The 27036-nt window shown below is 42.2% G+C and overlaps 1 protein-coding gene across 6 annotated transcripts in view; it reads right to left on the bottom strand.

The window, feature by feature from the left end:
• NAV2 (neuron navigator 2) overlaps positions 1–27036 on the bottom strand; it is a 434285-nt gene that overhangs the window by 40519 nt on the left and 366730 nt on the right. For 4 of the 6 annotated variants that reach the window (XM_054197531.1, XM_054197526.1, XM_054197528.1 and 1 more), the window contains 7 exons: positions 16436–16574; positions 10883–11174; positions 9253–9955; positions 4885–5352; positions 3787–3852; positions 2502–2546; positions 167–327 (listed from right to left, as the gene is read on the bottom strand). In XM_054197531.1, coding sequence (XP_054053506.1) covers positions 167–327; positions 2502–2546; positions 3787–3852; positions 4885–5352; positions 9253–9955; positions 10883–11174; positions 16436–16574 — 1874 coding nt within the window. The remainder of the gene's footprint in view (positions 1–166; positions 328–2501; positions 2547–3786; positions 3853–4884; positions 5353–9252; positions 9956–10882; positions 11175–16435; positions 16575–27036) is intronic. The other 2 variants (XM_054197527.1, XM_054197529.1) reach the window with 2 other exon arrangements.

Here is a 27036-nt window from a genome sequence, read left to right as displayed (position 1 = left end):
GGCATACGAGATAATAATGCTAATTAGTCTCACTCGTTTCAATGAAAGCGCTTCCTGAGGTTGAACCTGGGACTCGGAGCTGCTGAAAGACAATGATATTGTGCAATACGCTACTTTCGAGACACTCAATGTATTGCTACGATTATCCAAACAGATAATTATTCACCAAGCTGTGAGAAGTTAAATCTAGTTCCAGAGGGTGATGTTATGCTGGATCCAGATGAAAATGGGGAATTGCCAGCAGTATCCTGAAGCCCTCCTGCTGAGTGGGACCGTAGCCATTCTTTCGCATCTTCTTGATTACGGAGCTGGGAGGACGGAGTATACCTGCAAAAACAAAGCAGTTTTTCCAAAATGAGCTTTTGACATTTATTTAAAATTTCAAAAGAAACAACCATGAAATGTCACAAGACTTGGGGAGGGAGAGAGGGGAAGAAAGACGGAAGAACTCTCATATGAAATTTAAGGATTAATATGGTGTAAACCCAATAAAATTCTGGATTAAGGAGCTGTTCCAAGCTGTTCCAAGCTGTTCCTAATTCATTCCACTTCTGTTCAGGAAAAAAAACCCCAAACCTCCTTTCCTGCGGCTTCAGTAGTGATCAAACTGGTAGTAAACAAAAAGCTACAAATAGAAGTTGTGTACTGTAGAATAAAATACAGTGCGTGTTACGTATGTATGATTGAAAAATAAAACCATAATTTGGAAATCTTTTCCTTCGGTTATGCCAAAATCCTATCACTATTTTAGTATTTTGGTGCATCGCTAAGCTTACCTGGCTTTTTGTCATACTACAGCCAAATTCAAGTCAACAAAGCCATTACCAGATTTTTTTAGGCAAGTTGTGACCCAATGATTCATATTCCAGAGACATTAATATAAAGGTCTGTGGAGGTGTATCCCATTTCGTTCAAAACTAATAGCACGAAATCAACATAAAGAAGACTACGTTTAGCCTTTTCTGAAGGCAAAGAAAATAGCGGAAACGCTGTCTATGCCAACATCAATGGCAAAACACCCACCGGCTTCACCTTAAGCAAAGTTTTAAATCTGCTTCTGCATATGCCTAAAGAAGAGGTATGTTACCAGCGGTGTTAGCTGAAATACGTGATAAGATACGGGTATCAACAGAACGAGCATCATGGCAACACTTGTCTGCTGATGGATTTCAGCGTCTGCCTTATGCTATGCCATCTGCTTTTGAGAAAGAGTTGTGAGTTACTAGCTCTCCTCCCAAAAACTAAACACTTGGAGCCCATTATTAGTCGATATTATCTATTTAATTAATTAGATTCCCTCCCACTAAATACTCCACGGTAAGATATCACTTATTAAGACTATTTTAAATTAATATGAATGCTACAGTAATTAACGTTGCAAAAACTCGAACTACTTTAAAAAAATGCATTCATTCTTCTGGTTGTGCCTCAACAGTCCCTGACTATCTGCATCACTTAAACTTTGCACACGTATCAGCCTAAAAAGTCATTTTACTTCAACACACTAAGGATTATTTTTTTTCCCAGCATTAATACCTACCTCTTCAGCGCTCAAACGCTTTGGTCTTAAAAGAGAAGTCTTTACTTAGTAGAGGCATACTTGAGAACCACAAAAACACTTGGGATGAAATGCCATTTTAAGAAAGGCTTTTAGCACTTGGCTGCACGGGGTAAAGCCGCTGTGAAGAACAACGCGTACAGGACAGAAAAATCGCAGCTGCAATTTCAAGGCATCAGCTCAGTGATCCTAGAAGCTGCACTACCCAGTTCTGAAGCTGCGATTTTCTCAATTGTCTAAGATACCTTCTGTAAATTCTCTAACAAAGCATTTAATTACTACACCTAATGTTGACTATCTTGCTAGAATTGCTGGTATCAATAGAAAAATCTTTTTTGGTATAGTCTTTTTGTGTTACAAACATCACGACCTTACAGATATACAAAATTTATGAGAAGACAATTGCCAACAGTTTGTTTGGGGATTTTTTGGTTCTTTTCTAGAACAGTAGAAGTTCTCTCTAAGAGGTATTCTGAAGCAAATACATTTTTTTAAATTAATATGTCCAATCCCATCCTAAAAGGTTTGGCAGGATATCGAAAATCTTTTTTACTTGTATACCAACACCAAGGTTCCCAGGGGTGAAAATGATCTCAAATCATTCCATGTAATAGCCATAGAAGCTGCAAAATTATTGTTTTCAAGTCAAGCCCAATGATCGTTTAGGAGATGCTTTTCAGCAATTCAGCCAGCAAAAGCCACAGTTCTTGCTCAAGCGCAGAAGCCACTGGACGAAAAAAAGCAGTGGTCAATGGTCGTCTTTGAGGATTAAAGAAAGAAAGGAGAAAGAAAGGAAGAAAGAAAGAAAGAAAGAAAGAAGGAAGGAATGAATATTGTTGCCACCTCTTGCAAACTGCGACCATCACCACCAGCCACAACAGAGACACAAAGCAAACTCCAAAGCCACAACAAAAGCTGTTAAACCGTGTGGAAACACCAATACCTGAGTCCCTTCTTAGGCAAAGTGTTCCTATCAAGATGTGGGTCGCTGCAGAAAAGTTAAAAGAAAAGAACTTCAGAGAAGAACAAAAGGGAAGGAATAAGATCAGGACGAAGAAGGACGTACAAACATCTGCATCGCCTTTTCAGAGGAAAAGGCGCTGGGGCCTTCCTACGGAAACATGCAAAAACCTCCTTCCCGAGGCGTGGATTTGCACAAACATGCATCTGGTACCATGCCAACGAATCTCATCTGTTCACACCGTGGTTTGGCTATTTCTCCTACCCACAATGAACAAAAATGGCTCTTTAAATGTCAAATGGATGCTTAAAACTATGCTTTTCAGCAGGCGTGAGGCAGACTATTTGTGAAAAACTGATGAGAATCTTCACGTCCAAACCACCTTCCCGACATCTCTTTCAGCAGACACCATTTAGGGAATGCAGCTAATTACTAATACGCAGCTGCAATGTATAGCAGTAAAAGTATTGAGCCCAGACTGTCCAAATTTTCAAATCTTAGATTAAATTCCATTAGCAAAGTAAAATGAATCTATTAGCCATCCAAAACCCAAATATTTAAGTTTATGTTTTTACAACTGAGGATCTTGTAACTGGGCAGAGTCTGTTAATTAGTTTTTAAAGAAAATATCCACGTGCTTAAATGAATTAATTTTAACAATCCTTATAGCTAAATTACAGCGTGGGAGTGACTAAAATTACAGCAGTGAGCTAGAATGTTTAGATTTGGGTAATCTTTTCCCAGCTTTAGCATTTGTCTTTACAAGGATGGATGTACCCAAGTCCCTGCAAAACACTCATGAGCCAAACTGCAAGAAAAGACTGACGACACTGAATGACACAGGGACTTCACGACAAAAAGGACAGGCCTGAAAGGCAGCAGGAAAAGCAGCATGCCAGAGGAATGCTGAAATGCTAGTGAGAGTTTAGATTGGTAGACAAAAAAAGGGCAAGATTTTCACATTGCCTTTGGCAAAGAAACGAGGGGCGGGGGGAGGGGGGGGGAAATACCCCCACAAACCAAAAGATGTTCCCAGTAACAAGAGCAACGCCAAAAACATGCCAACTCTGCCGTATGCCGTTCTCCAGATTGATTTAGGTAGATAGATGGGGTGTTTGAGGGGACTCTCACTGGCATGTCTTTGTGTCAGTTCACACCTGAACGATGAACACAGCAGAGGACTCAACTGAGCACAGTCCGTCACAAAACAATTTGCTTCACCGAGATGGGCAACAAAACCTACAGCCTTGTCCTGAGACAGCATTACCTGTCCTGTCTCCTGGGCAAAGTATTTCGGCAGAATTTGGGGCTAGCAGCAGGGGAAGAAAGAGGGCTAGAAGAATCAGTCCAACAAGACAGAAAACAAGAGAAGGAATATTAGAATGAAAAGAGGAGAGAACAGAAAGGAGTTATAATAAAAAACAAACAGAAACCCAAACTGTCAGAACATTATATTCAGCGGTTATTTCCTCCATTGAGATGCAACTACAAAAATTTTGCTACCCGACTACTCAATTACACAGCAGAATATTGCCGATTTCCAATGCTTGCAGGGGCACTACTGCCCTCAACAAAAGGCCATTCGGAGAGCATGCGCTGCAAGTCATCGTCTGGTATATCCCAATGTTAGCTCAATGTGCCGCTCACAGAGCTCTGATGCTAAAAAGCAGTCTCGTTCCCTCCTCCCTGGCCAACCTGTTCCTAGCTCCGACGAATCTAGTACCAATGAATCTCATCGTGTAAAGCAGCTGGGGAACTGATCAGTCTGCAATACAATTCAGGTGATCATTTTCCAGTCGGATCCATCTCCCAGTGGGGTTCACTAAGCATTCACACAAATGCCTGTACCGAAACGCTGTAGGGAGCAGCTGGAGAAGGGAGAGGGCAGCAGGGAGAGGGTGAGGAGGGATCAAGTGACGGGGGGAGACAGGGACTCCTCTTTTCAGCATGACCTCCAGTTTAAAAGCTTGTCAAACGTTACAAAGAAGTTCAACACGGAACAGTTGGCTTCTCAAACCAAAATGGTAACAACACTGGAGGTTTTTCTGAATATCGCTATCAGGTCAACTTTGGAAGGACAATGTATGATGCAAAATTCAAATATTAGGTATAATATGGTAACAAGAAAAGTTGCCACGTTGTCTACCACAGCAAATTAAAAACCTCACCTGAACCCACCCTCTTGGTCTGAACTGGGCTACTTGCCTGGAATGGCTTCTGTGTATGTTCTAGTAATACCATTCAGCATTATCTTGTCAGAAGCACCGCTTGATTTCTACGTGCAGTGCTGGCTACTGCTGCCAGGACTTCATTCACATTCGAGATACGTACAAGCTTAATGGAAAGGAGAGAAAAACTTACTAACCTTTCAGACAACGTAGTCTTAACGCTGTTGGTTCGGACAAAGGGAGTCAGAGAATCATCTTTAGAGGTTGGAATCAAGCCACTGGAGGAGTTATGGCTCAGCCCACCTCCACTGCTCAGAGAGATGTCAATGGATTCACAGCTGGTATGAAGACTGCTGACAGACTGGTATCCAATGCCATCCTTGCTGACAGCAGAAGAGCTACTTGCATTGGTACCCCATGTTAAACTGTTGGAAGGAGCCGAGTGTGCTGAACTGGGACTAGAAGCTAGAGGAGACTGGTTCATATCTGTGTTTTTACTATACAGAGGGCTGCTGCCCCCACTGCTCAGCATACCACTGCCAGATGGTGAATCAAGGTTACCCTGCTGGTTCATGGTAGCGTGAGGATTGGAGATGACTACCGAATTTTTCATATTTTCAGCTGTTGTGATGGGAACTTGTTTACTAGGCTTGCCACCGAAAAGCCTGTCAAAAAAGACAACATCAAAAATACATAAAATGTAATATTAAACACAAGGATATTTTCTATCTAGACCACATATCATCTTAGCTTCAGAAAACCAACATTAAGTAAATGATCCTACACTGGACATACCCAACTATACATTCATGGATGTCCTTGTGTTCACGCCCCCTTTAATAAAGTCCAGAGACAATTACGATAACTTCAAATCTATCTTAGGAGTCTCTTCTCTGAATCATCAAATACTACTTTCACAAAGCTAAAACACAGCTTCACAGAACTAAACTACAGCCACATTGTCTTCTGCTCCTTAAGGAAAAAGGATACCAGAGAAACACAGCATCAATTAATCTGCAGCATGGAACACCAGAGGTCGAAAGCTTCCTCTCCAGGTGAATTCTGTGCAAATCACCCAACGTTCTGCACAGAAGCAGCATTTGCTGGGATGTGAAGGGAAAAATATTTACTGGTATCAAATGTAGGCTTGTCTCATTTCAGGAGCCAAGCTGTCTGGAAACTATTTTTTTAGAGTGTGGAATGAGATTTTACCTGGTTTGGCACCTGGAACTGGCTCAGTAACAGACTAGCTGAGTGCCAGAACACGTGCGAGGGAAGGGATCTAAAAGCACGGTTAGAGGAGCATGACCGTCACTTCTCCAATTTGCACCACTTTTGCAAAAGCGTCTTAGAAGTAGACGTGCTTAAAACCAGATTATCAACCATTCTAAAACCGATCCTCAAAATTCTGAAGGAATCGGAGCTTCGGACTCCAGCTTCAAACATCCACCCCAAAACATTGCTTCTGTTTCTGACACTGAGCTCCTGTAACTGCCTTTGGAACCTTAGTTTTCCTCACATGTACCTATCTGGATTTCCTTTTTTCTTATCAACAGTGTGCAGCATTGGGGATGAAATCTTTCAAAGTGGGTATCTATTGGACTGTAGTCCTCCGAGCAGAACAGCACTTCTGTACTCCTAAAGACTTACGGGTGGGTGTGCACCCAGCAGAACTCTCTCTGCTTTTGAGCACGCCCAGGTTGTTGGTACGACACATGCACACCAAGTCACTTTGTCCAACACTTCCCAGAAAGCCAGGCTGTGTCATGTAGCTGGGCACCCTACAGCACACGTGCAGCAAGTGCAGCCACGTCCAGAAGCACTGTACTTACGCACGGGTGCTACCTGCAGCTCCAGTGTACCTGTGTAAGACCCCTGCAACACATCTCAACCGGATTGCTGCTTTGCCACACCTGGACAACCCTGCTGGATCAGGCTAAAATGCCAATCTACACCTATCTCATAATCCAGCATTGCTCTGTGTCATGATCCTCTCACCACCTGACGTAGACAGACATTCACAAACCAGCACAGATCTGGCAAACCTGGTTCACCTGGACACCACACCTCGCTGATGAGGAGACACTGACTTAGACAAGTCAGTCTGAATGATAAAACCCATCCCAACAGGGATTTAGAGACATTTAGAGTCTAGGTTTTATTTAGAGTTAATGTTATTGGAGTGGGTATGAAGCAAAACATCAAACCATATTGCAGCGATACACGGCCTTCAGCAGCAATACCAGCTTAGGGTATTCCTGCTCCTATGCCATTGCATACCACCTCCCCGCTTGCGCTGGGGGAACTGTACTCTTAGAGATAGGATCCTAGGGCTTAAAAAAAACACCAACCACCCACACCACAGTTTTGCAAGCTGTTTTTACGCCACGCAGTCTTCCCCAAACTGTTTCACAGCACCTCTAATACAACTGAAAGGATGCTCCACTGTGGCACAAACAAAAGCGTGTTGCCACCAAAGGCAGGGTCTGGTCGAACCACAACCTCATAACAAACATCTTCAGAAGAGGATGCGGTCTGGAGAACATTCCTTTCAGTCCAGAGAACCCAGCAAGACAGACACATCAACACTGAGATTAACTCTGGAAGGCCATACCCTACAAGGAAGGACATCTGTTTACCCCTATCTACTATTATTGACAAGGGACTGACGTATTTGAGCTGGCACTTGGGTCATGCAGCTCCCCCATTAACAGAAAAGCAGTGTATTATATACTGCAAAGCATGAAGGCCCAATTTAATAATAAAATGCATCAAGATAAACGATGGTTTCCCTTAAGGGACATGCCGGATACGTAATACAGGAGCTAAAGGGAACGCTGAGAGAACAGAGACAGTGATGGCCCTCATCGCAGAATTATAGAATTTCAGTTTATGGGAGCATAGAAGTTATGTATGTTCACAGACTTACAGGTTAATCTATATAATTACAAATGTTTCTAATTTACTGTATAATAATAATAATTGGATTCTAATTTATTGTATAATATTAAAAAAGTTACAGGTCAGAGAGGAAATATGTAAAAACCAACGTGCGCAACTCATCTCGACCGACTACGAAAATCGAGCTCAAAATCTTCTTAACTGTCATTCTCAAAATCAGCAATAAGCAGACAGGGCCAAATTCAACTCTGACGCATTTCAGTACCTGACTGTTTAGACAGGCCAGTTGAAAATTCAAGAGTGAAACTGTACATCAGAACGAGGGAATAGTTAAATTGAGCCTCAGTGTCTTCTCTTCCAAGTTTCACGTATTGCTAATGTAGTATTTTAATTACATGGCTAGCAACATGGCTTTCTAGTAATCACAAAAAAATTTCCAATCGAATTTCAAGAATAACGTGCCTGAGGCTTGCAACACTGAAAATCCGCATTTCTCATGGGGTACGCTATAGCAATGAAAGATCTATCAGAAGTTTTCTTTTTAAGTAGTCATTGATGAAAATTAAATATTCTGAAGGATACGGCTTATCTAATGATAACCAGGAACAAAATAAATGAAATATCTTGAACTATCCTTGCATAGGCTCTTCAAATAAAACCACACATCTAAAAAGAAACCGTTTACAACTTTTCCCAGCATTAGCCTAAGCTGCCATCACAGCCATTATGCTTGCACTGGTGCTTCGGATGGAATGTGGCTTTCTCACATCACTGGAAGCAGGATGATGTAGCGTAACTGTATGGGTATTATGGGCATCGAGACAAAATGAAATGCAAAACACCGCAACTTGAAACAGACAAGCTACTCAATGTCAAATTAAACTGAAAAAGAATATTAACGGAACCTTTCACCAATGTCAAGGCTTTGATGCACGCTGCATCAGCAAATTAATTCCTGACCAACCCAATGTTGACGTTAAAATAACATGTGGGGTAGTGCTGGAGAAATAGAAGACAAATAAGATTTTTGTTTAAAAAAAATATTATTAAAATAAGAAAATTCAACCCAGTTTAGACAGTAATTTTACTTAGGGTTCTTCTACACAGTCGAATAACCTGACGTTATGAGTCTTGTTGTGTGGCCGAATCCACACAACCGAAGGATCGGTTTGGGTTAGGCATGCGAGTCTACGTATGGCCGGTCAAATTATGCCGTTGTCTTAACAAAAATCCGAAATAACTCTCCTGTTGCCAATTCATAATTTGATCCACCAGTGGAGTATTTCCAGGCTTGTTACAGATACATTGGTGCAAGAAATCTTCAGTAACCTTCACATAAGAAAATTCTTATTCCTGCAATATCTGCACAGATAAAGCCTTTAGGTGTGGTTTTTGTAACAGAGACTCATATTACAATTGACAAACTTTCTGCCAGACAGGTGGTTTTTTCCCAAATGTTAAATTTTTGCTGCTGCCACATGATGTACTGAGTATTTACAACACTGGCCAACCTGTTTACGTGAAATTAAATGTAAAAACAAAGACCTTGATGTAGGACACTAAATAGAAAGTGCTCCACAAAACACAGCCAGGCCTGGCTTGAAGAGTCCTGATCATTCAGCTCCGACTAACATCATTGCACAATCGATGAATTTATTGCCTACCTGCGCAAAGTGGGAGAGGCCACATCGGGGTACTTGGCTCCTTGCTGGTGAGTACTTTGAGCTCCACTAGAAGCAGTCTGTGATGCAGGGTTCACTTTAACAGAATTACATGAGGCCACGCTTTCGTTGTCAGACGAAATCCCTTTCTCTTTATCAGTCTGATTGACTAATCCTGGCAGAGAGTTTCCAAGGATTACCTTGGCAGGCTCTCTCATTTTAGGGACAGGCAACCCGGCTGACTTGCTGCTTATGTTGGAGTCTATGCTACTTGTGCTAGATCTATTCCCAGCTCCACTTCTGCTACTGGATTTACTGGGCCGGGGTAAACTACGATACTGAAGATTAGTTCGGGCGCTAAGTGCTAAGTAGCCATCATCCTGGTTCTGTGAGCCATCAACACTAGTCTTCCGACCAGTGGTCCTACCCATGAGTCCAGATGACTTTGGGATTTTCCCCAGAGTAGCCGATCTACTGGTGATAGTTGCCCCACTGGCAGTGATTATAGTCATGCCTATGGCTGACCCGCTCTGTTTCTTAAATCCAAATGTATTAGCATTAGCAGCAGTTGTTCTAGAGTTACTTGTGGGAAGCTTTTTGGATTCATCACCACTGCTGCGTCCTGCATCTGATGGGGAACGTTTAACATGTCCAGCTTTAGGAGATAGTCTACCCTTTTCTGATACCTTGGCGTCATCAGTTTTCCCTACAAAAATAGAAAAAGAATTCTAATATTTAATGACTTGAAAACATCAAGCAAATGATGAAAAACTCAAAGCAGCATGAAAAGCAAAAGCGTGTTAGCCACCAGAGTGTGGTTAAAAATTATGATCTAGTCTGCACTGAACGTACATGCCACTCTAGTGAGTTATACATGCAGACTTGCCAGAGAAAGTATGTGGTGTGTTTGCCCTCGAGAATATGAAAAGCAGAACAGTCTTATGTAATAGTGACAGATAAGAAAAAAAAAGTTTCCCTCTGGAACTGCCACAGATTGATCCTTTTTTATCATTAGATACAAGTAGTGTTAGGCCATTAGTATAATTTTCCTAAAAGGAAAGTTCAAGAAAAGTATCTAACTTCAACTTTTTCATGTACAGTCGTGTACACGATCAAGTAAGAGGAGAGGTATTAACTTAAATTACTTGATTATGCAAATTCAATCAATTTTCATTCACGCATCTGCAAGTGCTAAAATCACTAATACATTTAGAAGAAAATCCAGAACTAAACAGTGTTTGGTATAAATTAACATGCTAGTTTAGTATGGGGGGAAAAAAAAAAATAAATCTCCTCAACCACACACACGGTATGTTCTTAACGTTAACCATGATTTCAAAAGCTGAAATTATATTATTTATTCTTCATATGGCAATACTGTGCCCAATAAATAGCTTGGCTTAAGACTAGAGTTGTCACAAAAACAATTTCCGCAGTGTACTAATCCAAAATATGCATTTCAAAATTAACAGAAACAGAAATGTGGACATAGGAGATGCTGCGTAGGTTAAAACAATACCTAAAAATAAAGACAGGATTACCTGAAGTTCAGGTTCTGCCTCTGGAAAATATTTAAACTGTTTTCATACCGAACACACTTTTTGGTTTGTTTATATCTTACACCTTTTCTCACCTGTTCCAGGTGTCTTTAATGTGCCTGAGGTGGTTGAAGGTTTAGTCCTTGGTGTGGTAATGCCAACCTGAGCCGACATGCCCCGTCGCCAGGAGCCCGTCTGCGAAATAACAGTGTTCTTCCTACCAGAAGTGCTTTTATCAGATTCATCCGACACATCAGAGGGATTCCGCCTCCATTTAGATCCTGGCTCCATTTTTATGCCACTATCGGATCCTCCGTCTGATTTCTTGACTTCATCACTGGACCATAAGGAATTACGCTCAACCTGGGAATGCTTTTCTGCATCCGTCTAGGACAGATAAGGAATTGAAAGACAACCTCAGAGCAAGCCTTTCTTTTAAGAAGCTTCATCAATGAGAACCATCAAACTGATTAATCAACTCAGCAGCCATCTCTAAGTGGTAATAAACAGAACATGCCTTTGATAAAGGAATGTCATAGGAAGAAATGAACCCTGGCAATGACCTTTTTTTTTTTTAATATGCTAGGGAAAAATACAAAAAGCATAATAGCCATGCCCCTTAGAATAGAGAAAGGAAAGAAAAAAAGAAAAAAAAGCACTTGACTTATAAAGGACATATTCAGCTCCATGACATTTATAATCCTCCATCTCGAATTTCTGACGAACCTTTTTACTGCAATGCCAAAAAAACCTTTCAAACCTGTGCAGCCAGCTTTCCTTTGTTCTTGCTGCTTTCCTGTCTCTTGTCTGGCAACCTGATCTCCAGAGCACGAGGAGGCAGCTTTTTGAACAGATCTGAAGATGTGGAATGCTGTTCATTCTCATCTAACGTATTAGGACACCCAAGAGCTGAAGAAAAACGAATCCCCAGCAACTTTCTAACAATACTCAAGACTGAGTTAAACACATAAATTACCTTCGTTTTTAATTTATATTCAATGCTCACAAACCTATTTTTTTCCCTATTCTTTGCACAGACTGATCGTGCTGCCAGGCTTTTGTAGAGAATTTTGCAAAACTCAATGCCAAATACAGAATTTTCTCATTAGCAAGCCTTTGCCAAATTCTCAGCTAATTGTATTTAGGGTAATTTTATTACCCTATATATATATATATATATATATATATATATATAAGATAGATTCCCCATACATTAGCATTTTCTATTGCTAATGATTACTCTTGCAGAAGTCTACTTCTCCTGTCATATGCTGTTGATTAATTTGGGCAAATTTTGTAACACCACAGCCAACTACTTTGCAATCAGGCACAGTATCCACGCATTTGACCCTGACCCGGATAAAGAATTCATAGTTGAAGCGTTCTCCAACTACCACAGTACCATGAAAGAGACCGGCCATTCAAGACTTGATCGTGAAGCTCCCAAGTAAGAGCTGGCGAATTTTGGGAGGATGCTGAGTGCCATCTCTTCCCTGCAGCCTCCGCAGAAGATGAATGTGCTCAGCACTGTGCAGTAGTTGAACGGGAATATCACTTAAAATAAAATTACTTTAAACACCCCCGAGCATTATAAAGCCCACAGCCTTTAACTGCCTCTTGATAATCAGAAAAGCAAAGCTCAGGAAAGGAGGCAGGATCATTTACCATGCTTTCAGCAAAATGCTATATTTTATTTTTAAGTTCTTAAAGTATGTTTCAAGTTTATGACTTACCAGATCACACCATTAATATTAAAGAATCTGGGGGGGGGTGGGGTGGTGGTGTAGTTTAATTTCCTCTCCTTTTTACTGTAATTACTTTTTTTTTTTAAAAGCCTGAAAAACTAGTCTCAGCGATCAGTATGTGAAAGCTGACACCACACGTCACAATGATCTTTCTTCACTCACGTGAAAGAGTTAGGGCCTGGGTTATTTGTCTGTATATTGAGCCATTAGACTATGATGCATTTGTTGGATTATGGATTTAGATATTATTTTCTTGTTGTATTTTCCTCGTGCTATGCAACTGATGTTTCCCTGCCTCTCCATTCAAAGACAGCAACTCAGCGTAGACTTGAACGAAACGCTGCTTGCTTTTGTATGGCTGCAAGGTTTGGGGATGGCCACCTTTCTATTTATGACCACCGGTAGGTGTGTAATAAACTCACAGGGTGACTGTTTCTATGGCCTGTGTTTCTCTAAAACCATCATTTCATGCAAACGTCTCCTAAGTTTGCAGATCTTGGAAGAGAGCACAGGCAAGAAGTATCAAATAATCGACCAACAAAACCACCTCACCGTCATCCCTCACGTGCTCTTATTAAAACTTGCTTCAAGTACCTTGTCTGGAATATTTACACCGTTAGCATTTGAGACCAAGAAATACACCAACTTGCTGGCAAAGGACTTATTCTAGTTTTGGTTGATTATGAAATACTCCTGTAACTTCTACTTCCCCCCTCTACATCTGTAGGAATAGTACAATCCGAACACAGGGAATGGCACTACAATTAGTCCTCTATCTTTGCTCTCTTCCATTTCATTCCACAACTACGCCCACAGCCCAAGTTTTTCCGTAGCCTTTGAACTGCGGCACATCTCCCCTTGGAGCCCTCTGGCCAGAGGTGTTTCTGTTTAACGGTAAACACTGAGGACAGCACAGAAACATGACTAAGGAATCAAACCCAAAACACGGTGAAACCTGGCTTTGGGATTGCAGCTGAAACTCCACCCGCCTGAACGGTCCGGGGTGGGTGAAAGTGGAAATGCTGTTTGCTGGAGGTCATGGCAAGACACAGCGAGCATGAGCTGGGAGCAAAGCCTGCCCTCCGACTGAGCTGGGAGTAGCGGTAACCACCAGGATTTCTCAATTTATACCTATAGTGCTGTAAATCTACTCATGCAGCTGCGAACAGGCCAAACCCACCTTTGCTTCAACGAAACTGACAAGTCATCTTGATCCAACAGCTTAAAGATGCTGGTGTTTTCTACTGAAAAGAACTGTTTCCTTTCCATCTTCTGGTCTTTTTAGCATTATGTATCAAGTTTATTACTTGATCTCTTCCCCTCTTCCATCTTATTGCAGTTAAATAAGTTATTTTCAAGTGTCCCCCAGGTCTTAATTTCTCCTTAAAATACGTGCCTGACATGTCTTTAAAGGCATACTATATGCAATGCTCTGTTAAAAAGTAACTTATCTAAGTCTGTGCAATATAAAGGAAAAATATTAGGGCCCCAAAAGTGGTATAGCTACATTAAGTCATTTGGTACTTGGCATAATCGGAGCAAGACACGGGACCGTGGTAAGGCAAATTCTGGTTCCGATCACTAGCTTGTTCAGAACCAACCTGTGAACATCTTAGCAGCACTGTTACAAAAAGGGGCTACAACTATGAATGTCTATGATGATGGAGTTAACGTCATATTTAATTTAAGTCCTGCTTTTCAAAGATGGAGAAACTACAGCTTCTGGAGTACGGGGTACTCAGCAGCTCTGAAAATCAGTTTCTTAGCAGGGACTTTATTTTTCTACTGCAACCATGTCTTCTTCCTTTGCAGAGATGATTCTGTGTAAGTTACTGATTTTATCAGCAGACACTGACATGTTCAGGCTCTCTCCCTTTGATGCGGCTGCGTTATTTGTCTGGACTCCCAGTTGCACATGTATTAGCTTCAAGCGCCCTCTTTAATTATCTGAAATCCAGCTTCTGTACCACTTTAAAAAGATGTGGCAAAATCACAGCAGCTTAAAAGTTAAGGGCCTACTATTTAGGAGAACCAAAGCAGTGGATACCCTGAGAAGAAAAGTCCACATCCCTTTGCAGACGTTTGCCAGTCCTTTGCAGCTCACCACCCAGGGGAACACAAACCTGGGCACAGGCCATCATACAGTGCTCCAGGTACGACAGAAAAAATGCACACAATGCAGCATTCGCTGTGTCATGAGCTCTGAGGACTACTTTGGGCAGCAAAAACTCAACCCTGCAAGCTACGCATGGTTCCATCACTCCATGCTATTTTCATTCCCTTAGTTTAGAAGATTAGGATGTTCTGTTCAAATGAAAATGAAGTATTTTAAGGACAATAATTTGCAGATAATAGTAATACCTAGAACAAATATTGTCAGCCATGAAAACTGAGGAGATAAGTAGGTCAGAGACCTACACATCAAAAAACTGCAAACACAACTTGTACGTCTTGGCTCCCAGCTTCCCCTTCCAATGGCTGCGCCCTACTGTCTGTACAAGCTTCAGCTGCTTTCCTTCTGGTGTACGCCTGCTCTCTCTTGGATGCTGTAATAGTTGTGGAGGAGGAAGAGGAGTTTGTCAACACAGATTTTGATCTCTCAGAGGTGTTTCCAAGAATTTGATCCATCAGAAGATAGAATTCAAATGAGTTTCTATTTTTTTTCTTAGGTTAACGTTTAGTCACGTCTCCCTTTTTCTTCTGTTTTTTTTCCAACAGTATTACAACATTGAGACAGTAACAATTGTCAAAAAATACTTCTAGTTGTGTATGTTACTCTCTCTGAAAAACACACTTCATAGATCTTAACTCCTCTCAACTTGTATGGGACTTGTATTAGCAGTTTCGAGCACACATGCAATCGCTGACACACAACCAGAGGCTAACTGGAAATCTTTAATGTAGGCTCAAATATGCACTTTGTGGCAAGGGAACAAAGACTAATACATGCTTGCACCATAGTCCTGTAGGCAGCGTAACACTTCACAGCAACCACACGTCTACATTTACACTGATATTAAAACCAGATTTAGGGTCCACTCATGAAAAGGACTGGAGAAGAATAAAAGAGGAAAGAAACAGAGGAGAAGGTCATACCTACGCCCCTCTCCTCTACCGGCTGCAAAGCCAAGTCACCCCATCCCAGTTGTTTTGACGTAGAACACCCAAGTCCCTCAAGCAGGTGGGTGTACGAAAGAACAAAGCTGGACTCCTCAGCCCCATGCTTTTCCAAACAAAATTCTACACAACCGGGGGAAAAAAGCAGTTTATATTACCGCACAACTCTTCAATATGCAATCTAATTAATGAATGAAAACCTGTTGGGTATCTTCACTTGTTTTACCCTCTTTGGATGTGCGGTGTCTGAGCCCAAAATGTACACGTAGGCTGCCGATGGACGTAAAATTTATCCTCCTATGAAATGCTGCCAAAAATAGGAAGTCTGCAGTAACACGCAGCCCTGGAAGTTTCAAATAATCTATTTCATTTGCATAGCACACTTATATTTCCAATGGAAGTGTGAATAATCTTTAGACTTTCACACTGATTAGTTAAATTCTATTCTTTAAGAAACAAAGTAATACCTTTTCTAGAGCTAAAAAAAATTAAAATTTCCCATCTACCGATGCATGTTTTCTACACAGCAGTGCTGCTAGGAAGGCAGAAGCCATTTGTTGCCACACCGCCGCAGCAGAGATGCCACGGATTCCACACAGAGAGGAAATATTCATAAATGCCACTTAGGGTAAGGCCGTTGCTACTGCTCGACATGAACTTTTCAATGATACCGTCTGTACTGAAGGCTGTCTGTGTGTTCAAGTTCATCCAACTTAAAACCATTATACTTATTGCACAGAGGAAAGAGTAACTATCAATATTATTTGTCTAAAGCAGAAATCTTACCTGTGCGTCTAAGTTTTTGCGGGAGGAGGCAGGTGTGTTGGCATAGGAGCTGATAGAGGAGCTAGTGTTAATGTCATCGGTACTGAGATTATCTATGGTGTCACTGATCCCACTGCTGACAGAGCTGCTGTCATCCCAGCTGGAGAAAAAGGACAACGAAGGCAGAAAACAAGGGTCAAAAGACAAAACATCATTCAAAAGGAAAATTATTATTTTTACAAGCCTTATCCTACTTGTGGTTGCTAAACGAAAACGGTCTGCTCATTTTCCTAACTTATCTCCATTGCACTTCAGGTCTAAATTCATACAGCTCATTGACCATGTGGTTGCCACAAAGCCTAATGAATACCATCATTAAGCCGGTAGCACCAATGATGCAACTCTCAGTGACTCAATCGAAAGTTTCTATGAGTCAACAAACTTTCACGCGACCCCCAAAGTTTCTGCCTGCAGTCCCAGAGCAGGGGCAGGCGGTGGTAAGAAGGCATCTCCAGGGAGGCGTAGCACTGACTTGCTAAGCCGAAACGCAGAGATGGCACTTAAGTGCAAGGAACTTTTGTTACCTGGTTGTTCCATAGACCTGGGCAACAACCTGGCTCTACCACTGATGGCATCACCGGTATCAGAAATTGTTAGTAATTGAAAGTTTAGTTATTCAACTGGCACAGAACTCTCCTGAGCTGGGCCAAACGTCCTTTTCAAGGAGATCTATGAACAGCTTACTATTGAGGACTACCTTCTTCCAGCGTGAGACAGCTTCAACATTTTCTAGAAAATGAGAAACACCCAACTGGAAGTTTAGGACACCGAAAGCACAAACAAAAAATGTCCATGCCCAAAGCGATTTGAGTGTTTAGAACAGACAGAATCAAAATGATGTAAAAGTCAAGCTGGATACTCCACTCCTAAAACGCCCTTAAAAATAAGCTGCTTAAGGAAGAGATTTATAAACTGGCTTACAAGTGCTCCACCTCCAAGAACAATACAGCTGGGATTGAAACACTGTCCTGTAAGTACCTCTGCGAAGACATTTCGGTCCACTGATGGATAACTACTGCTGGAAATGCATGAATTTCATAGATCATTTGCAAAAGCTAGGGGCAAGAGCTCCTCTCCTGGCAGTTCTCCAGCTATTTAACACCACTGCCTCAGATTTTGGGAGCTCCAGACTCTCTTCCCTATTCCATTTCTGTTTGCTTTACAAACTTGTAACAAAGAGATTGCAGTGAGTTTTTTGACCGTAGAATGGAAGCCATTCACGAACTGGTATACAGGACATTTAATATATGCATTTAAAATTGAACTGCGTGTTATTGACCTACGTAAAGAAAGGCAATCGATGTCTGCTTTCTTGAATTTTTATTCATAGCTTCACCACTGACTTACTATATAGCCTTACTATATAAGCTTTGGCAACTTTGAAAAGAAAAGCATTTTGTTTTTCTCACCTAGCATTACAAAACAGCTACCCGTACAGGTTTTAGCGATGCTTTAATAATTTTGAATTGCTTTTTGCTTACTTGGGAATATTTTGTTCCCCGACATGTATGTGTAAGGCCTTTCAGGGAACGGAGCACAGCAGCACAATTTGCTGAACCCCATGAAGGGCAGTGGCCAAGGGGCAGAAAGGCTTATGGCGCGCAGCTGCTCCCTGCTACCGCTTCGTTCCCGGTTACGGTCCTCATCAATCTGCCAGCACGGTCATTTGTGCCAGTTTTCCCCCATTATCACCGCAGAGGCGGCCAGCTGGGAAGCTCAGATCAACAGTTTCAGCAAGCCAGATCGATTTTGCCTTCAGGAAATTTGGGAGTGCTGGCAGAGGACAGGGACGGGGAGGGACGGGGACAGGCACTGGGACCAACCACCGACCCCTGCTGCAGGCTGCCCTGCGTGGAGCCATGAGGTGGCCCTTCATCCGGTGTCCTTCAACTCACAAAACCACGCTCCTGCCAGTTCTGATCGGCTTCCAGGAGAGCCCCAGCTACAGGCATGGCCCTGACTTCACAGATTTTCCAAGCGCTATTTGATAAATCCACAGACACTCCAGCCCTCCTGATGGGAAAGAAACTAGTCTACAGTGTTGGTGATGCTACAATTTAAAGGAGAGATATAATCTTTTTTTTTTTCCCCCTAGATTTGCCCTTACCTGAATATGTTTAGAGGAATGCGTTGCAAAGCGAAATAGAAGCGCATGTTAAAATAAAACTCCATATGCCATGTGAGACCCGTTAAGTCCGAGAAAGCCAGACAGATTCTACACAACAGTTTTATTTCCTGTTTTTATTTTCCAAAGTCTTTCTCATCATAACTGAATGAAAGTTGCATTGACCGTATAAAGAAATCCATGAAATGTAAAGGGGAGGGGGGGGATAAATCATATTCCCCTCCCTCCCCCACCTAGCATGGAAAAATTGAAAACTTGGAAAAGAATGGAAAGACTTCTTTGAAGCACCCTTTTTAAGAGTAGGCAATTAAATATTATAATGCAAAATACTGAAAGTTATACTACTTCTCCATTTCAGTTTTTAACAACAGGCCCTATAGCTGATATTTACTTCTATTTCAAAACCTATAACATAAAGCAATTACAATTCCTACATTTTATAAGTCAATAAATAAGGTTACAAAACAGTTATTAAAATAACCACATAAAAGAATACGCTCCTCAGTTTCCAAAGTTTTGTGTAAGAACTAACGTCTTCTTTTCTATTTCTGAACTTATAATAAAATCCTAGTAAGAATAATATCAGCAATGCTAACGTTTTTCATGTTTAACTATTTAATTTCCTTCTTATGGAGATAGGATAATGGCCAAAAAAACCCCATAAAATAGAACAATGTTCTGAATGTACAGAAACGTTACATTTCCAACCATTTGCCATTCTTAAACTACCACAGGCCTCAGTTCATCAGCATCTAAAGAATGTGTCTAATGTTAATCATAAGTAGTTTTACTGGCATCAACCAGCCCTGTTGACTTCAGTTGGGCAATCTAAGGCATTATGGAAATATTTAAGTGCCCTTCTGAACTGGGACATGTGCCTAAGGACAAAGGTAGAAACATGCACCTGAATACATTGATGGTTGCGGCTTCCTCTGAAGTATATCCTGGGCTTTGAGTCTTTTATGTCTGAAGGAAACTATGAACGACTCAAACTCTGTATTTTCAAGTTTACTAAATTAAAATAGATTAGCCACTCTGAGCGCCAAAAATAGATGTCTAGTATTTTGTCTGCCAGAAGTTAAGCAACGCAGCTTTTGGAGGCATGCTGATAACACCAAGTGATGGTACCGATGCGCTCGGCTGTTCTGACAAGGGAAGATGCTGTGTCAACTAAAACCAGACATCTGAGGTTTACGTTTATTTTAAAAAAAAAGCCAAATCACTTCATTGGGGGTGGGGGAGGGAGGGGTCAGCCTCTAGCTTGAAGAACAACAGGATGTGAAGGAAGAAAAAACCCAACATCCTTAAGATAATTTAATTTAAAATAATTTTTAAAGCCTGTGTAAATAATTATTGATGCCTCCCTTTTGAGGAACTCCATAGATGGTTTTAATGCCACTGAGATGCGTGTAGCGTTCACTGAACTCTGTAAATTAGATGCCAATGCAAGCAACTTTATGAGCATATGGCATATACTGTTAAAAAGTAATGCAACTGAAGCACATACGCTGTTTAACCTGCTGCCAACGGTCCATTACATTAAGAGCTCGTCACCCCAAGAAGCCCATCCCACCGTATGTGGTGTAACATATAACAGTATAGGACATGCCACTCCCTGTGAGCATCTGCACACGGGTGGAGACTCCGGCTTCTCTGAGAGGACAGCATCCGTTAACAAATTAAGGTGCATCTCTTTCACATTGCTCTTGAAACAACCCCAAGCCCTCCACATAAATTAGTTCACTTTCACCTTGATTCAGTGCCTTGATGGTTAAAGTCAAAAGCAAGGAAGCAGAATGGGGAATCTAACAGCCCTCCTAATTACGGCGTTCTTGGCTCCCAGAGCCACGATAACATCTTTGTAATTTAGCTGGTGCAATTAATAATTTCTGATGTCAGCAAAAGTCTACTCAACCATAACCTGAAGCTGAAATGTTTGGGCTTTCCTTTCTCGATTTGATCGATCACCTGAAACTTTACTTTGATTACTGAAAATTACAAAAAAAACCCCACCCCTGAAAAGCGTACTATATAGGAAAATCAAACATCCACCCACTTAAAACCCACCACCACCATCACCTAAAAACTCACACAAGGCTGTCTCCTGCCCTCTATGAAACCAAGCACCCTAAGCACCCTCCTCTCCCTCCCCATCTCAGCCTGCTCGCCCTACTGCAACTAACATCACTCCACTATACATCGCCCACATGCACCACCACCAGGTCAACTACTCAAAGCTGCTTTTTGAAACAGGTTTGCAAAGCGGTGAGGCTCAGACTTGTATTTTTCCACAGTCTATCAGCACTTTTCCATCTTGCATAATCATCATCCACGGAATTGGCTCTTCTTTGTCAACTTGGACGGAGCACGAAACCATCCTGCGATCCTCAGGCCAGCCCCCCTCGCTGCAGAAACCATCCCCCTTTGCAAGTCCAAAGCAAAGGAGTCATTAAAAACCTACTAAATACAGCTATTGTTAAAGGCTGAAAATGCACCCTTCTCCACGGATGGGTGTGGATTTTAACTTTGCTGGATCTTCAGTCAAAACCAAAATTACAATGAGCTGCTGAAAAATACATTTGTCCAAGACAGGGCCTTGGGGCTTTACAATATTTCAAGTGGAAACATAGCAATTATCCTCTTCTACCTAAAAATTTAACTATTTATGAGTTGATAGGAGCACAACAAAAAAAAAAACCCAGCAAAAAAAAAAAAGTCAAGGTGTAAACCAATTGAAACTTCACAGCATCTTCAAAGAATAAAACGGAAAAATAAAAAAGCCAGAAATATGTAAATGTGCTATAAAGTGAGATACTAAATGCTGCAGTTTCCACTGTTTTCTTCTGGGGTTTCCTGTCGCACTGACATCACTGTGTCAGAAATCCAAAAACCATCTACAGATCCTTGCGTGGTTTTCCTTTCAAAATGTTACGAAAGGTGACAAGTACCTGTTTGCAAAAGAATGGGTACTTCAAGAGAAGTTAATTTAACGAACATATTTTACATGGTTATTAATCACCCACCTTCTCCGTGACTTCAGTTACTCTCTTCTCATTACATCTCATTATAGGTATTTTAAAATAAACCACTTTGTTTCTAACCAAAGGTGGAGCCCAGGGGCAGGCCTGTTACCTTGAACCGCTTTGTAAAGCCAGACCATGAAAAGTGAAAAGTAAACCAGGCAAAATGAATATAGACCATTTCCAGCTGTTCTTTCTGGAGCAGAATCTAACCCTTTTAATGACATTTTTTGGTGCGGAGTTAAACTGCTGTAAGCGCGCTGTGAGCTACTCTGACCGTTCTCATGTTAGGTGAACATTCGGTTTGCCGCCACCAAGCCGAAAAGCAGCTCTCTGTCAAGCTCTGTGTAGAATTCATCCAAGATAAGGTTTCAGGATTTACATTTAAAATACTGATTCGTAAAAGAGAATAACTCACAGAAGAGAAATATCAATTAGCGTCCAAAAAGGCTGCGTAAGAAAAGATCTGTAGAAGCTAGAAAACGGCACGTACTCTTTTCGTTTAATCTTTTTATATCAGTGCTAATAACCTTATAAAAATAACACCGGATTTTATTTTGTCCCTTAAAATCTGACCAGGAATTTGACCAAGCCATTGTCCAACTCGAGGTGAACCCAGCTGAGCGCACACACACAGGAGATGCTAAACCCAGCTAATCTCAGGGAGTTCACCATGCAAAACACCCTAAAGCTTGATGAAAGCAACCCGACTTTCTACTGAAACTCATCATCTCCTGCTCTAAAGCAGAAATTCCAACGGCATCTTCTTCACCTGCACACATTTTGCTCAGAGCCTCTTCAGTCCTTCACTCTTTAAAGTAACTAAACGCCCCATCCAGCACGACTGTATTCAGTTGTAAAATACCTGACTGGTGGAACTCGTTTTTTTGGCCATTGTTCCCAACAATGGCATTGCACAGCCTGGGGGGAAGGTGAGAACCCAGGGCAAGGCACTGCCTTTGACCCAGATGCGGGAGGAACACAAACTCCCAGATGAGTCTGAAAAATTTAGCATAAAAAGCTACAACCAGCTACCAACGCTTTTTTCCTGGACACACGACCCACCAACCATATTTTTGGCATGTCCCCTGAGCTCTGGCTGAGAACCTACTGTGTTTATAAAGCAGTTTATAGACCAGCTCTTACACTGGGTGCACAGAGCACCCATGCAGCCAGTGGCACCCCTCCCTCCTTGCTTTGAAGGCCATGGGATTGATACTCATCCCTGATCCTTTCTGTGCCATTCCAACTGATCTGAACCAGGGAAAGCCAGAAAGAGAAATCAGTGTCCTCATATTACAATAAGATCAGTGCTAAATCTTAGCTGTTATTACGTAAAAAAATGTGCTTTGTTTGTTATGCCTCTGTTTCCAAGACAGTAAGAAGTGCTGAGAAAAGTCATCTAACAAAAGTCAGAAATCCCTGTTTACGTACAAAGCCCCTGGTGCTCTCCAAGAAAAGAAATCCCTGTGAAGTGGACAGCCTGCATGCGACAGCGATGGACTGAACCCACCCACGGGGGTCAAGCCAAAGCAGCTGGGGATGCTGCGATGGAGGATGGATGGCCCCAGCTCCCTGCGCTCCCCTGGGGTGAGGGAATGGGGAGGAGTTCCCTGGCAAAGACCTAGGTGTGGATCACCACTGCAACATGCCTTCTCCTCCCTCTGAAGCCAGGCCCCAGCCCAAACACCTCCCTCCCTCCTCCAGGCAGAGGAGAAGGTCCCCTGCCCAGGGACTGAGCCCATGCCCAGGAATGATGGAGAGTTATAGAATCATCGAATAGTCTGGGTTGGAAGGGACCTTAAAGATCATCTAGTTCCAAACCCCCTGACATGGGCAGAGACACCTCCCACCAGACCAGGCTGCTCAAAGCCCTCACCTCCAGGCACGGGGCATCCACAACTACGGGCAACCTGTACCAATGTCGCACCACCCTCACAGTCAAGAATTTCTTCCTGATACCTAATCTAAACGTACCCTCTTCCAGTTTGAAGCCATTACCCCTCGTCCTATCTCTACATGCCCTTCTAAAAAGTCCCTCTCCGGCTTTCTTGTAGGCCCCCTTCAGATTCTGGAAGGCTGCTTATAAGGTCTCCCCGGAGCCTTCTCTTCTCCAGGCTGAACAACCCCAACTCTCTCAGCCTGCCTCCATAGGAGAGGTGCTCCAGCCCTCCGATCATCTTCGTGGCCCCCTCTGGACCTCTTATGACCACCAAACACCGGATTGTGCCTGTTTCTTTCCCCTGCCTTACTTTCTTCTCCCCTAAAAGCAGCTACCTTGGGGATCACATCACCCCCTTGTACAAATACAGTATTTAAGTTACGACATAAAGAAGGGGTGGCACTTACTGAAACCACTGACATGGTTTCTGACACCCATCTCCCACCCGCACGCTCCTCCAGCACTGGACTGAGCTGGTGAGAGCTCAGCAGCTCACCAGCAGTTACTGGTACCTGGCAGCCTCCTTCACTAAAGCCTCCAAAACACAATAAAGTTGGGCTTAAACACTGAAAATAATAGATTAGCTAAATTCTTACAGGACTGACATAACTAAAAAGTGGAAGGAAAGGAATGAAGGGTAGTATGGAAACAAAAATACGCAAGAGGCATTTAAATTCCCCGCTGCTGAGCAGGAAGATTCATGGGGCTGGACCCACATGCCTCTGTGACCACCTGCCCCCAGGCAGGGACACTTGTCCCTCAGCCAGGGCCACTCACCCACCCGTTCCCCCAGCACGAATGGCCAAGTGGGACCACTGGGCAGCCTCTCCCAGGGAAAGGTGGCTACTAAACACACCCACAGAACCAAACCCCCCAGCAGCTGGCAGCTCCTTTGCCTCCCAGTCTTGTTTAATCCCTCCTGATGCTGTAACTCTACTGATGCACATCTCGTAAGGTCTGCAGGCTGTCATCCCGAACAGGCATAAAATTAAGAAGTCACAGGCATGAAGACTGGACACAATTCACAGTCACTGCTGAAGTTCTTCATTATTTGGAATACATAAAATTCTACAGAAATTCTTCTACATAAATTGATCAAGGCAAAAACCAAACCTGTGCACAGCAAAGCACAGATTTCACACATGAGAACTGCTCCTCTGGCACAGCAGGACCAGCTCCAGCCAAGCACATGGAGACAAAGATCAGGCATACATTTGCGCACACTTCCCCCACCAGAAAAAAAGGAGAAAAACACAAAATTTGCCTTTCTGCACACATTACAGCCTGCTGACGTATGTCTTAAAACAAAGCTGAACTTGGCAATAGGAGGTGTTAATTTGATCACAGGGCACACCGCTGTCCCTCAGGAAGCTAAACCACTGAAAAACAACCGCCGTTATCACGCCAGTGATTTATAGAACAGACACAGCCATCACCAAGTGAAATACTTTATTCTCGGTAATATGGAGATGTGTGGAAGACGTCAGCTACTACCAATTCCTAAAGCAGGCTTTTTTTCCCTAGGAGAACTGCAACATCCTAAGTAGTACCCATAAACCCTGGTTTATGTCAGCCTGTAAAATTAACTGAAAGAAACTGCAAAAGGCTGGGGGGGAAGAAAGAAAAAAAAAAAAAGATCTTCTAATCTTACTCGGACAAATCGAGAAGCCGACAGAAATTTGCACGGGAGGGCGAAGAACTGCATATTATGTCCTAAAGAGCAAGTGCACTCTGGGCTGCGATCTGGCCTGAAAGAGCCTCACACACGCCTTTGTTTCCCTGCAGAGTGAGCTCATTCCCACAGAGGTTCCTCCTTTGCACAGAAAGCAAACTTACAGGGCTAAAATATAACAAAGCCCCATAGTTTTCGGAGGCTGAAAGCCCGTAACGCTCGTGGAAAGATAGCCGGTTAGATTGCAACCTACGAGACGCTAATAAGTAGTTGATAAATCTCACAGGATCCTGAAGGAAGGCCAGAAAAAACAAAACTGCCAGTTTTCACATAAGGGATTTCCTATTACGTTATTCAAATATTTTTAATCTCCTAAAAATGTATTGATTGCATGTAGCATGCCGCAATGCAAATGAAAGAGATGGTGCAGGGAGAAAACTTCTCAGATTTACTCCATCATCTGATGTGCTGCCATTGCTGCCGGCGCTTACAAAGCTAAACCTAACTTACACAAAGGTGTAACACAACACACTTCCAGGCTTTCAAAAGTGCAGAAAATCTCTTACCTTGCAATATTCCCAGGCCAAAGCACTTCTCCACCTTGTTGCCCATGAAGAATTCCAGCAAAGGGGCTTAGATTTATTTTGCAGGTTGATACCTTCATTAGGCTACCATCCAACACCCCCCTAAATAAAACAGCTTGTAACTTGACTATCTAGGAAGAGACTTGGGGGGGGAAAAAAAAAAAAAAAGTTGGAGCAAGGTTGTTTTCCAACAGAGCCCTCACCATTCAGCAGCTCTGAAAGACAGTGGAAAGTAAAGCCTGGCTGGAAGGTGATCATCAGAAACTTCCCCTAGAAAGAAATCTGATCCCTCAACAAAATTAACCTCTGAAGTGCTGAAAAAGTGAGAGGTCAAGGCTTTCTGCTGGGACTAGGTCATCTGTGGAGAGCTGTAACCTGATGGCAGTAAAGCAGGCAGAGGGGGTGCCTCCGGATCACCTACCGTATCGCATGAAGTAAAAGCCCATGTCAGCAACCCTGTACTCGAAGGTACTAAATGACACTATTTGTGCTCAGCTAAAAGACTGCGATCTCTAAAAGTGTATTTCCTACGCTGCTTTTACAGACGGATTGAATGACGTGACTGCTGCTGAAACAACTATAGTTTTATGAGAATATAGCAGGAGACATACCCCAAATCTTTTAACATAAAATATTTGAAACACCTGTAAAATACAATTATTTTTTGGGGGGGCCGGGGGTGGGGGGGGGAGGGTAGAAAAACATTTTCAGTACAAATGGTACTGAAAATACCAATTTATCCACTGGTATCACTAATAAAGACCTTGTGAAACTGAGACAAGATATGTAAGATTTATCCGATGAGGGATTAAACACACTAATCCTCATTTACAGTTGTAAAGTAAGGGGCTCATTATTTCCCTTTATTTCAAGTAGAATAGAGATGGGTATTTATACATCTTTGGTTGATAAAAATTTACAGTGGTTAGCATTCAAAACTCTTATTTTAGCCTAATATAAAACTCTTACTTTAGCCTAATATAAATACTTTCTAATGGGATTCTTCCCAAATCTCTGCGTTCTGCCGTACAGATGGGATTTTTTAATTCTAATATGGGAGATTACACCAGCTCTATTTACCGTGGGTAGTAATGCTCAGAGGCGCTAATTACCCTCATGCTAGATGCTGCGTGAAATAACCTGTAAACATCAGAAACCTGTAAGACAGTGAGAACTGGAAAGCTGGTCAGTTAGAGCCCATGTGGATGCATTGTTCATG

Source organism: Rissa tridactyla, chromosome 4, assembly GCF_028500815.1.
Source record: "Rissa tridactyla isolate bRisTri1 chromosome 4, bRisTri1.patW.cur.20221130, whole genome shotgun sequence".
Taxonomy (NCBI): Eukaryota; Metazoa; Chordata; class Aves; order Charadriiformes; family Laridae; genus Rissa; species Rissa tridactyla.
Note: the sequence above shows the minus strand (reverse complement) of the source record. Positions and strands in the feature narration are given on the sequence as shown.